The sequence below is a fragment of the Amblyraja radiata genome, chromosome 3 (assembly GCF_010909765.2).
Source record: "Amblyraja radiata isolate CabotCenter1 chromosome 3, sAmbRad1.1.pri, whole genome shotgun sequence".
Lineage (NCBI taxonomy): Eukaryota > Metazoa > Chordata > Chondrichthyes > Rajiformes > Rajidae > Amblyraja > Amblyraja radiata.
In genome coordinates, this window is record NC_045958.1 from 85,838,837 (window position 1) to 85,851,518 (window position 12,682).

Consider the following 12,682-nt stretch of genomic DNA (forward strand, 5'->3'; position numbering starts at 1 on the left):
ACAATGCAACATAAATAATGGAGTAGAGTAAAGTGGGCACAGTGCAAAGGTAACAAGTAATACACTGTGTTAAATTGGAGCTGGGGTGACAATGTCAGATGTGGAATTACGTTTACTCGCAGGACCTTTCATCGCAGCCTCTACCATTGTGGATGATAAGAGCAATGCAGTGGAAAACTATTATTTCTGTGAATCCAGAAACAATTCAGATTTGACTTTAAGGTTTAAGTTCTCTCTTTTTATTGGGTCAATACTCTGAAATTCCAACAAAACATAGATGTAGCACTTTGTTCACCAAATCTGCAGCAGTTCATAGATAAGGACCAGCAGTGCCTGTGGCAGAGCTGGTAGATTTGTTGCCTCACAGCTCGAGCAACCTAGCTTCAATCCTGTCCTCTGGTGCTGTATTTGTGTAGTTAGTGCATTTCCATTACGCAGACAGTTTCCTCTGCGTACTCTAGTTTTTTCTCCTATCCCAAAGATGTGCATATTGGTAAGTTGCACATCTTTGGGATAGTAGAAAAAAACTAGAGTACGCAGAGGAAACTGTCTGCGTAATGGAGATGCACTAACTACACAAATGTTGATCTGTACACTGCAACGGCCAGGAAGCGAGCAGGCAAGATCATCTCTGACCCCTCTCACCCTGGCCACAAAGTCTTTGAATCACTTCCCTCTGGAAGGCGACTCCGGATTGTCAAAGCTGGCACAGCCAGACATAAAAACAGTTTTTATCCACGAGTAGACAAAAGTGCTGGAGAAACTCAGCGGTTGCAGCAGCATCTATGGAGCGAAGGAATAGGCAACATTTCGGGCCGAAACCCTTCTTCATCCAATGGTAGTTGCTCTACTCAACAGCCAAAAATCTGTAGCCTCCCTTTGATCTGGTATTTTGTTCGTTCACATCCTTGATCAATGGTGTTTTATCATTAATGTTTTATTATTATTAATGTTTAGTGTTTTCTGAGTCATTCGTAACTGTCACTGTATGTCATGTTGTTACTTGTGGGCGAAGCACCAAGGCAAATTTCTTGTATGTGAATACTTGGCCAATAAACTTACTTACTTACTTAAGTTGATTGGCCACTGTAAATTGCCCGAATGAGTGGTAGAATTTGGGGTGAGAATTTAGGAGTTGATAGGAACGTGGGGAGAATGAAATGCTATAAGTGTAAGATGGGTGCTTGATGATTGAAGGGCCTCTTTCCAAGTTGTACGAGTCTACAAAACTGAAATAAATATATTCTCAGTTTATTGAACTGAAAAGCATAGCACATATTCCATGTATTTATAATACATTGCTGAACACTGAGAAATTAAACACTATTAAACATTAAAAGGACAAATGTTAATTTGCAGAGTTTGCTATGTATAAAAATAAAATGTCGCCATATAGTATTTATTTAAAATATTGTGAAAGTTATCTCCTGAAAAAAATGTCCATTCTTTAATATCATGTGAATGTTGTTATACAAAATGAATCATGTGAACTTGACTTTTAATAGAGAATTCAAATGGTGGGTAGAGATTTAGTCACATCTTTTATTTAGAATCATAGACAATGTATATCATACCAGACCATTCTTCCTTATGTGATCCTTATTTCATTAGGCGAGAAATAGTATTGGGTAGGATAATGGTACTGAAGGATGATAAATCCCCTGGGCCTGATGGGCTGCATCCCAGCGTCCTCAGGGAGGTGGCTCTAGAAATAGTGGACGCATTTGTGATCATTTCCCAATGTTCAATAGATTCAGGATTAGCTCCTGTGGATTGGAGGATAGCTAATGTTATCCCACTTTTCAAGAAAGGAGCGATAGAGAAAACGGGGAATTACAGACCAGTTAGCCTGACTTCGGTGGTGGGAAAGATGCTGGAGTCCATTATTAAAGAGGTAATAATGGGGCATTTGGATAGCAGTAAAAGGATTAGTCCAAGTCAACATGGATTTATGAAAGGGAAATCATGCTTGACTAATCTTCTGGAATTTTTTGAGGATGTGGCAAGTAAAATGGATGAAGGGATAAAGTGGATGTAGTGTATCTAGACTTTCAGAAATACTTTGATAAGGTCCCGCACGGGAGACTAGTGACTAAAATTAGAGCACATGGTATTGGGGGTAGGGTGTTGACAGGGATAGAAAATTGGTTGGCAGACCAGAAGCAAAGATTAGGAGTGAACGGGTCCTTTTCAGAATGGCAGGCAGTGGCAAGTGGAGTGCCGCAAGGCTCGGTGTTGGGGCCGCAACTGTTTACCATATATATTAATGATTTGGAAGAGGGAATTAGGAGCAACACTAGCAAGTTTGCGGATGACACAAAGCTGGGTGGCAGTGTGAACGCATTTGTGGAGGTTGCAGGTTGACCTGGTCCGGTTGAGTAAGTGGGCAGATGCGTGGCAGATGCAGTATAATAAAGATAAATGTGAGGTTATCCATTTTGACGGCAAAAACAAGGGGGTAGATTATTATCTCAATGGGGTTAGGTTAGGTAAGGGGGAGGTGCAGCGAGACCTGGGCATCCTTGTACACTGGTCACTGAAAGTTGGCTTACAGGTACAGCAGGCAGTGAAGAAAGCTAATGGAATGTTGGTCTTCATAACAAGAGGATTTCAGTATAGGAGTAAAGAGGTTCTTCTGCAGTTGTATGGGGCTCTGGTGAGACCAAATCTGGAGTATTGTGTACAGTTTTGGTCTCCTAATTTAAGGAAGGACATCCTTGTGATTGAGGCAGTGCAGCGTATGTTCACGAGATTGATCTCTGGGATGGCGGGACTGTCATATGAGGAAAGATTGAAAAGACTAGGCTTGTATTCACTGGAGTTTAGAAGGATGAGGGGGATCTTATAGAGACATATAAAATTATAAAAGGACTGGACAAGCTAGATGCAGGAAAAATGTTCCCAATGTTGGGCAAGTCCAGAACCAGGGGCCACAGTCTTAGAATAAAAGGGAGGTCATTTAAGACTGAGGTGAGAAAAACGTTTTCACCCAGAGGGTTGTGAATTTATGGAATTCCCTGCCACAGAGGGCAGTGGAGGCCAAGTCACTGGATGGATTTAAGAGGGAGTTAGATAGAGCTCTAGGGGCTAGTGGAGTCAAGGGATATGGGGAGAAGGCAGGCACGGGTTATTGATAGGGGACGATCAGCCATGACCACAATGAATGGGCTCGAAGGGCCGAATGGCCTCCTCCTGCACCTATTTTCTATGTTTCTATGTGCAGGAGGGACCAGGACCTAGACACATAGGGAGTCAGGAACTGGAGAAAACATAGAAACATACATAAAAAATAGGTGCATGAGTAGGCCAATTGGCCCTTCGAGCCAGCACTGCCATTCAATATGATCATGGCTGATCATCCAGAACCAGTACTCTAGACCTGCTTTCTCCCCATATCCCTTGATTCCGTTAGCCCTAAGAGCTATATCTAACTCTCTTGAATACATCCAGTAGAGATTATATGGGGGGGGGGGAGGGTGAAGGGGAGAAGGGGAGGGCTCTGTCGTTACCTAAAATTGGAGAATTCAACATCCAGGGTGTCAGGGGAGAAGGCAGGAGAATGGGGTTGAATGGATTTAAACTATTCTTCCATTTGTTTCTTAATATTCATCATTCAAACATTCAATCGGCCTATACATTATTCTGTAAAGTCTATTTTTAATAATGTATTCTCAAATTAGAATGCTGACATAATGACTGTGAAAATGGAATATGTTGGAAAATATGTAGATTTAGCTAAATTAAACCAGTGAAGCATGCACACTTCTGCTCCAACATAAGTACCATTATTTTTGCATTCAATCAGCACCTTCCACAAAATAATGGTATTTTGGCAGGAAGAAATTTGAATTTCCTGGCAGGTGTGTATAAAATGATTAAAGGTGGGGAATGGATCCTTCACTGTGCCTCGATCATACAGTGCACAGATTAAAGTTAACAGAATGTTTAAACATTTGTTTTTGTAAAGAATACACCTGATCATCAAGAGTAACTCATATTTAGACTTCCAGAAAAAAGATAAGAGCTGTGGAAGTTTCTGGAAACATATAGAAAGTATACATATGAATGCAATATAAATCTTTACCATGTTTTTTTTTAATAGATTGATATGGCTGAAAACTGAGGCATGTTATTATACTGGGAAAGAATGAATAGAACCTCACAGCTGACAAATAGTTGCTCTGTAGCCCAAATATAAACAATACCTGATATTCATAGCCATAATTTCTCTTGCAGAAGAGTATATTAATCATTTCAAATGTGAGATTGCAAATGCTTGTGCCTTATAGATCTGTTCTACGAAAATGGTTTGGCCATTTGAAGATGTGGATTTTTGGTTTTAAAGCCCTGTCCCACGGTATGAGTTCATTCCAAGAGCTCTCCCGAGTTTAAAAAAAATCAAACTCGTGGTAAGCACGGAGAATGAACGTAGCGGGTACGTCGGGGCTCGGGGACGTCTCTTAGCGCTAGCGGCAGGTACTCAGGAAGACTCGCTAACGGCAGGTAAGCACGGGAAGACTCGTGAAGATTTTTCAACATGATGAAAAATGTCCACGAGAGCCCCGAGTACCGACGAGTGGCCATTACCGTAAATCTCCAAGTTCGAATCAGGGAAAACTCGGGAGAACTCTTTGAATGAACTCGTACCGTGGGACAGGGGTTTTAGGTGGGATGCAGGAACAATTCAGATCAATGAGCTGAAGACTCCAGACTCAATGCCACAACACTGTTGATGGCTGTTAGGGATTATTCAGAAGTTATTACTATATTACTATATGTGGAAGTAGGAGCCATTAATTCAAAACAAGCACCAGTCTTCAGAATATCTGTTCTATTTTATATTGAAAGCAGGAATCAATTTGGAAATTAAAAAGACATCTTTGCAAACGTACAGACTGTCTTCTCACATGACCATGACTCGTTCTTGGATGAATCAGCTGGATGCAAGACAATCGGGCATATTAATTGGCCTACATCAAACGAGAAATGTTCACCTTAAGTTATTTCACACCATTGTATTAGAAATGAAGGAAGCTTCTAGACCAGTTATTTTGTCCTTTGGCACATGAAACATCACTATTGGCACATTTACTTGTCCATTAATAATTAGGGTACCTGTGCCTTGAACAGAGTTCACCAATTTTGGTATCTGGATTCTCGGTCTCCAGAAGTTTTTAGACCATTCATATGAATTACATATTCCCAGCAAATGTATCTGAACATCCAGAAGTGTCATAGAACATAGAAACATAGAAAATAGGTGCAGGAGGCCATTCGGCCCTTCGAGCCAGCTGGTCATGGCTGATCGTCCCCAATCAATAACCCGTGCTTGCCTTCTCCCAACATCCCTTGATTCCACTAGCCCCTAGAGCTCTATCTAACTCTCTTAAATCCATCCAGTGATTTGGCCTCCACTGCCCTTTGTGGAGGGAATTCCACAAATTCACAACTCTCTGGGTGAAAAAGTTTTTTCTCATCTCAGTCATAAAATGGCCTCCCCTTTATTCTAAGACTGTGGCCCCTGGTTCTGGACGCCCAACATTGGGAACATTTTTCCTGCATCTAGCTTGTCCAGTCCTTTTATAATTTTATATGTTTCTATGTCTGCGCAGAGACCCAGTTCTGCGAGTTTGGTAACCAGCTTGGAGGGGATGATTGTATTAAATGCTGAGCTGTAATCAATGAATAACAGCCTGACATATGAGTTTTTGTTGTCCAAGTGGTCCAGAGCAGAGTGGAGAGCCAACGAGATTGCATCCACCGTTGATCTGTTGTGGCGGTAGACGAACTGCAGTGGGTCCAGGTTTTGGTCGAGGTAGGAGTTGATTTGCTTCATGATCAACCTCTCAAAGCACTTCATCACCACCGATGTTAGTGCCACTGGTCGATAGTCATTGAGGCACGTCACCTTGCTCTCCTTGGGCATCGATATAATTGATGCCCTTTTAAAGCAGGCGGGAACCTCAGAAGTGAGAGGTTGAAAATGTCCGTAAAACTGCACAGGTGTTTAGAACATGACCGGGTATACCATCAGGTCCAGGTGCTTTCACTGATATTCAACCTGCACTGCTAAGTTATAGCCATTACCCTCAGAGTGACCATTAATAAGCCATCACAAAATCATAGAGAGATGCAATATAGAAACAAGTCCTTTGGCCCAGTGAGTCCACACCAACCATTAAATATCCATTTTTAAACTATTCCTACCCTAGCCCATTTTACTCTCCCACATTCTCAACAGGTACAAATGAGATTCTACCACTTATTACGCATTAGGGGTGAATGCCGTGACCAATTAACTACCAACCTGCACTTTTTTTGAAAGTGGGAGGAAGCCAGAGCATCTAGAGAAAACCCATTGATTACAGGGAGAACACTAGCTTCACCAGCTGTGCCATCTTCCAATTCACTTGTAGAACTCATGCAAGTGCCATTTTTGAAGTCAACACACATTTCAAAATGTTCAATGTTAAGTAGTGTTATCGACAATCATCATCATATAACTTGCAAAGCAGTAGTGATCTATAAGATTTTAATGTAAAGTATCACATATGTAAGGAACATTGCTGCAGAAAATACTAATCAACAATGTTCAACAATGTTCAAAAGTAAAATGAAAGGGTTATGTGGTCGGTAAGAATAAGTACCTGCTATCTCCGTCCACATTGCAACCTAACATCGAGGAGCTGGTGGCCTCTTGCTGGGGATCGACTTTGGGAGCCTGCAGGACTTACAATTGTGGAGCTGGCGGTCCGTGTCAGGGATCGACCTTGGAGCTCCAACAACGGGAGCCTGCGGACTTTAACATCGTAGAGCTCACGGTCCCTTGGTTAGGGATCAACTTCGGGAACTCCAACCAGAGGAGCTTCGACCGCCCCGATCGCAGGAGCTTCGATCGCCCCATAGAAGCGTGGGCTTCGATCGCGGGCTCCGCGAGCTTCGATCGCCCCAACTGCGGATCGTTCGGCTGCCCCGACCGCAGGAGAATAAAGAGTGAAGATGATTATACTTTATTGCCTTCCATCACGGTGAGGAATGTGGGGAATCCGCTATGGTGGATGTTTATGTTAACTTTTATGTAGATATGTGTCTTGTTGCTTTTTTTAGTATGATTGCATGGTAAATCGAGTTTCACTGTACAAGTGAAATAATAAAATACCTTTGAACCTTTGAATTAATTTAAGGAAAGAATTCACACAATGCTATGTAAGTGAGAAGATAGGAACAATACTGAATGTATTATTTTACTCACTTTTAGCACAGCCAGGAGACTATTAAAACGATCAACTTCTTGTCCTAGTACTGTGGTCAATGAATTTAAGCGTCCTTTTTTATCCCTAACAAATAGAGATTCAGTTGCAGTTTCAAGGTCAAGATTAGCTGAAATTGGAGAAAATTGAAAAAAATTAGAGTTTGGAGGTAAGTTTGAATTCACAACGACAAAACACTGCTATATAAAATACTTCTCTTTCCTTTGATCGTAAATGACTATAATTTTGAGACAATACCCTCTTGCACAACTTAAGGCAGAAGAAATAGCTCCACTATATCTACTTTCTTAATTCCTCTCAGAATCTTGAACATTACTGTGGTGCAGTGGTAGAATTGCTGACCTACAGAACCAGAGACCCGGGTAGATCCTGACTATTGGTGCTGTCTGTACAGAGTTTGTACATTCTCCCTGTGACCTGATGGGTTTTCTCCTACATTTCAAACACTTACAGATTTGTTTTTCTCCTACATTTCAAACAACTGCAGATTTATAGGTTTATTGGCTTCTATAAATTGCGCCTAGTGTGCAGGATGTGAAACTAATATTTGATTTGTTCTCTCAACACTCCTCCAAACTTTCTCTGCAATTTTGAACACACTTAATTTCTAATTTTGCCTTGCTCTTTCGAAAGATCATTGACCTGAAAAGTCAAAAATATTTTGTTTATTATTCACACTTAGCACATAAATTCACAATATCCAACAAGATACATTATCTGCCACTTTTTTCCGAATCACTTAATCTATCCGTACAGATATATGATTTTACAGCTCACTTTCACGATTGCTTTATATTATCACTTTTCTTTCATACATTATACTCTGTGGTTTCTCCTTGGAGGTCTGAGCTAAAGGCCCACAGCTAATACCTGTGACTTAGACTCCTAACAATCTACCAATCCAAAAATAATCCATTTGGTCCTACTCTCCAGTTTGTGTCCTTCAAATGAATCTTCCATCCTTGCTTGTCATCCTTGACCCCAGAAGCCTTTATTTTACCTAACAGATGTTACAAAAACAGTGGTGTCATTGACAGTAAAGTTTGTTCAACACCACAGCAAGATGGTGATCAGCTAGAAAGTTTGTTTTCTCTGAACCAGTGGAGGTTAAGAGGTGACATGTTAAAGGTATAAAGTTATGATCATACAGATAGAATAGTTAATAAAAAATGTTTCCAATAGGGGGGGTACGTAAGAGGGCATGAGGTTAAGGTGAGAGGTAGGTTGAAAGGGTTTCATAGGAGGAAAAGCTTTTCATACATCAGGTGCTTGACAGAGTTTGGAATGCAATGTCTGAAGAGGTGATGGTTGCAGATACTGTCACAATATTTACGAAGTGTCTGGACAAGTGCTTGAATCATCAATGCATAGAAGGCCACCTGCAGGTAAATTGGATTAGTGCAGATGTTAGAATGGGTGGTATGGACACGATGGACCGCGCACATTTTAAGAATGTGTCAGGTACATCGCTGGGGTCGGATGCTTTCCGAGGGTTAATCCTCATGATGGATCTGATATTAGCCTTGGTCCCTAATATTACCGTGAGGCCAGGGGCTATGGGGGCTTAAGAATAATGGGCCATCGATGAACATCAATGTTCTCCCTTTCAAAGTGAGCATTGAAAGCATTAGGCTCATCCGGGAGTGTTGCCTCGCTGTAACTTGAGCTACAGCTTTGTTTAGCCTTGTAGGAAATGATTGCTTGCAGCCATGTCACAATTGCTGAACATCTGTCTCATCCTCCTGTTTACACCACAAAGTGTCTCTTTACTTTTCTGATGACCTTACCGAGGCCATACCTGGGCTACATGATCTTATATCGCCAGTTGAATGCCCGAGATCTGCTCCTCAGTAGATTGCAGCTCTCCTGGTTCATCCAAAGCTTCTGGTTAGGGAATACACAGATGGTCGATGGGAATACAGTCCTCCACACATTACCTTATGAAGTCGGTAACAACCGTGGCACATTCGTTCAGGTCTGTTGCCAATTCCTTAAACAATACCCAATCTACCAGTGCCAAACAATAATTCCTCTGATCAGCTCTATGCTGCCGCAATTTAACAATAAACGAGAATAGCATTGTCCTGCAATCCTCACTGCTAGAGCTGTGCTTTTCCGTTGCTGCCTATATGCAGCAAGAAGGATCACAGCCATCTGGTCCGACTTTCCAAAGTGAGAGCAAAAAGTGAAGCAGTAGGCATTACCAGGCGCTGAGTGGCAAAACACAATCTGGGTATCAGTAATTTGGTTATTGGAAGTACCATTTGATAACACTGGCAACGGCTGCTTCCATCACTATTGATGATTGCAAGTATACTGATTTGGAGCACTTAGTGCAACGATATTCTTTTTAGAAGATATCCAGTGATATTCCACAATGTCCTGAACTGTATCCATCAGTTTCCAGTAGTAATTGTTGGTGCATCGGGGGCAGCCAACTGCATTTGAATGGGATTGCTAACCTTCACTAAAAAGCCAAGTCAAGGTATCAGGTTTATGCCTTAACTTTTGTTTGAATCAATAACCATATTTGTGTTTAATTTAACTGTTAAACACCATTTTCAATGAATTTATTCTCTTTTATTATATTTATTGATACTCTAAATGATTTAATCGTTCAACCTGCTCTCAATAACTAATTGTGCACATCTGAACCAAATCTTCTTCTCTGTAATCCTTTGGGATCAACTTAGTTTCATTCCATTATTATTGGTTCTGAAATGGCCAATGAGGTCAATGTAAGAACCGCTGAAACTGCCACAGAATATTAGGGTGAGTGGGTGGAGTGTATATAAGGTTGTCAATTCTTTGTGCCAGTTACAGAAGGCTCCTGTCCACATCTTATGCTTGATCTCAATGCTATCCTGAAAGCCTTTGCTCCACTTTGAGAGATCATGGGCCAAGGACTTCAATGCAGCCCTCCTTTTTGGTATATCATTCACCACTATCATGTTATGAGTAGAATCCATGTTATTATCAACATATGCTGCAACAATTTAACAAAAACCGAGAATAGCATTGTCCTGCATTGTTAAAACCAAGAACAAAGCAGTGGGCACATGGAAATTACACCAGCTCCTCCCTTTTAAGTTAAATGCCATGCTTTGGTAAAACATCACTATTTTTTCACTACCTATACACCAATTTCCTGGAATCTAACAGTGCTGTGTGAGTATCCCAAGGACCTAATAGTTCAAGTAAGCAGTTCACTGCCAGCTTCTCAGCACATTAAGAGCTGGGAAATAAATATAAGTTTTGCCAGCAAATCATATGTGAATGAGACAGTGCTATTATGAATTCATAAGTTCATAAGTGATAGGAGCAGAATTAGACCATTCGGCCCATCACATCTACTCCGCCATTCAGTCACGGCTGATCTATCTTTCCCTCTCAACCCCATTCTCCTTCCATCTTCCGATAACCCCTGACACCCGTGCTAATCAAGAATCCAAAATCAACTATTCATAAAATTGAAATAAACAAGGAACTATATTTGAACTCACCTCAAATACAAAATACATTTGGTAACATTTCCAGAAGAGAATATTTCTGGTGGCTAACAGGTCAAATGTTTTGAAATATTAGTTTGTTTACCTGGAAGTTTTGATAGAATGGAATCTGCTAATTCATTAACAATTTCATCACTGCTTTTGCCAGCTCCACGTGCAATAACATTGGGCTGTACTTCAAGAACTGTCAGTATCATGGTGCTGGTTTCCTTGCGCTGGAATAGGAGGAGTGATGAAAGAACACAAAAACAATGTATGAATAGTTCCATTCAAAACTTGCAGCAAGCAAGAATTTCATTGTCCTATCTGGGACACATGACAATAAACTCTCTTGATTTGACTTGACATCAATTCTCATTTTCAACATTAATCAGGGACTATCTCTGGAGACATTTTGGGTTGAGACCCTTCTTCAGACTCCCTGTACAAGGATCCCTGAAGGCGGCAGCACAGATATATGATACATGATGTAGTGAAAAACAAATACCTGTTCCAAGTCTTCATTCGCCAAAGAATAGAATATAAGAGCAGGAAGGTGATGAAATAACTTTATGAAACATTAATCAGTCCAAATTGAGAGTACTGTATACAGTCTGAATTGTACCACTACAGGAAATACATGAATGCTTGTTATCATTGAAGAGACAGGCAATGGCAATTCCACCTTGCCATCCAATTGATTAAGCCAAAAGAAGCTTCTGGAAGGCCATAGCAGGTGTAATTATTACTTCACTCCAATCCACAAGCCAGAGCAGGAATAATTCCATGCATAGGAAATAACTTATTGGAGGAGGTGCAAGTGAACCTCTGCCTCGCCTGAAAAGACTGTCGGGGTCCTTGGATGGAGTCGAGGGGGGAGGTGATGGGACAGGTGTTGCATCTCCTGCGGTTGCGGGAGAAAGTACCTGGGGAGGGGGTGATTTGGGTGTGAAGGGGTGAATTGACTAGGGAGTTGCGGAGGGTACAGTCTCTGTGGAAAGCAGAAAGGGGTGGAGATACGAAGATGTGACAAATAGTGGGATCCCGTTGGAGGTGGCAAAAGTGTTGGAGGATTATATGCTGTTTTTACTGGAGGAGGTGCAGCTGCTGGTCAGCAGTGAAGAACCTTAACAGCAGCCAGTGGACACAGGAAAGACCATAGTTTTGAGGAGACCATCCTTCATGAAGAGCATAGAACCCTGAACTCCTGATCGCAGATAGACACCTGTGTCCAGCCCCAAGAGTAACAGATAGTGGTTGGGACTTGGACAGATAGAGCCTGGGTTAAGTATTGCATGCTTAACATGGTTATCTGTGTGTTAATGTGTGTAATGTGAGAGAATGAATGATGTTGCATTGACTCTGGATCTGACTTGTGTCCTTTATCCTCTTGTTGGTATTAAACAGCTGGATAAAACACACTTAAAAAGTTATTGGTGAAATGCTCAGAATGAGGAGGAGCAAAACAGGGTGGACGGAATAGGTTGGGTTTATTTTCCTTGAAGCTACAGAAACTGAGGAGGGACATGACTGAAGTGTTCAAAATTATGAAGAGCATAAATACATGGAGAGTTGTTCTTTTTCCCCTCCAAAGAGAGAATCTGAGGAAGATTTTACTTTTCTTTCAGAGTGCAATTGAAACCTGGAACACACAATATGGTGTTATTGGCACTCCCATGTACTAATGGGAGTACTTATGGAGTACTTACAAGTACTCCCAAAAAATTAAGAACTACCAAGTCAAACGTGAATTGCCAAAACATAGACACTTTGGTATAAATGCTGGGTAAATGCGATTTGTATAGAAGGGTATACATGATGGTGGCATATCATTGTAGGTCAAAGAGACTGGTTCTGTTCTGTATGATTATCAGTATAATAGTATAATTATACTGATCATTATAATTAATAATAACGCATATT

General features: G+C 41.1%; 1 protein-coding gene across 1 annotated transcript in view; it reads right to left on the bottom strand.

The window, feature by feature from the left end:
* dnah6 (dynein axonemal heavy chain 6) overlaps nt 1–12,682 on the bottom strand; it is a 288,021-nt gene that overhangs the window by 19,809 nt on the left and 255,530 nt on the right. The window contains exons 72-73 of the mRNA XM_033018232.1: nt 10,866–10,995; nt 7,253–7,380 (exon numbers count right to left, since the gene is read on the bottom strand). Of these exons, the coding sequence (XP_032874123.1) occupies nt 7,253–7,380; nt 10,866–10,995 (258 nt within the window). The remainder of the gene's footprint in view (nt 1–7,252; nt 7,381–10,865; nt 10,996–12,682) is intronic.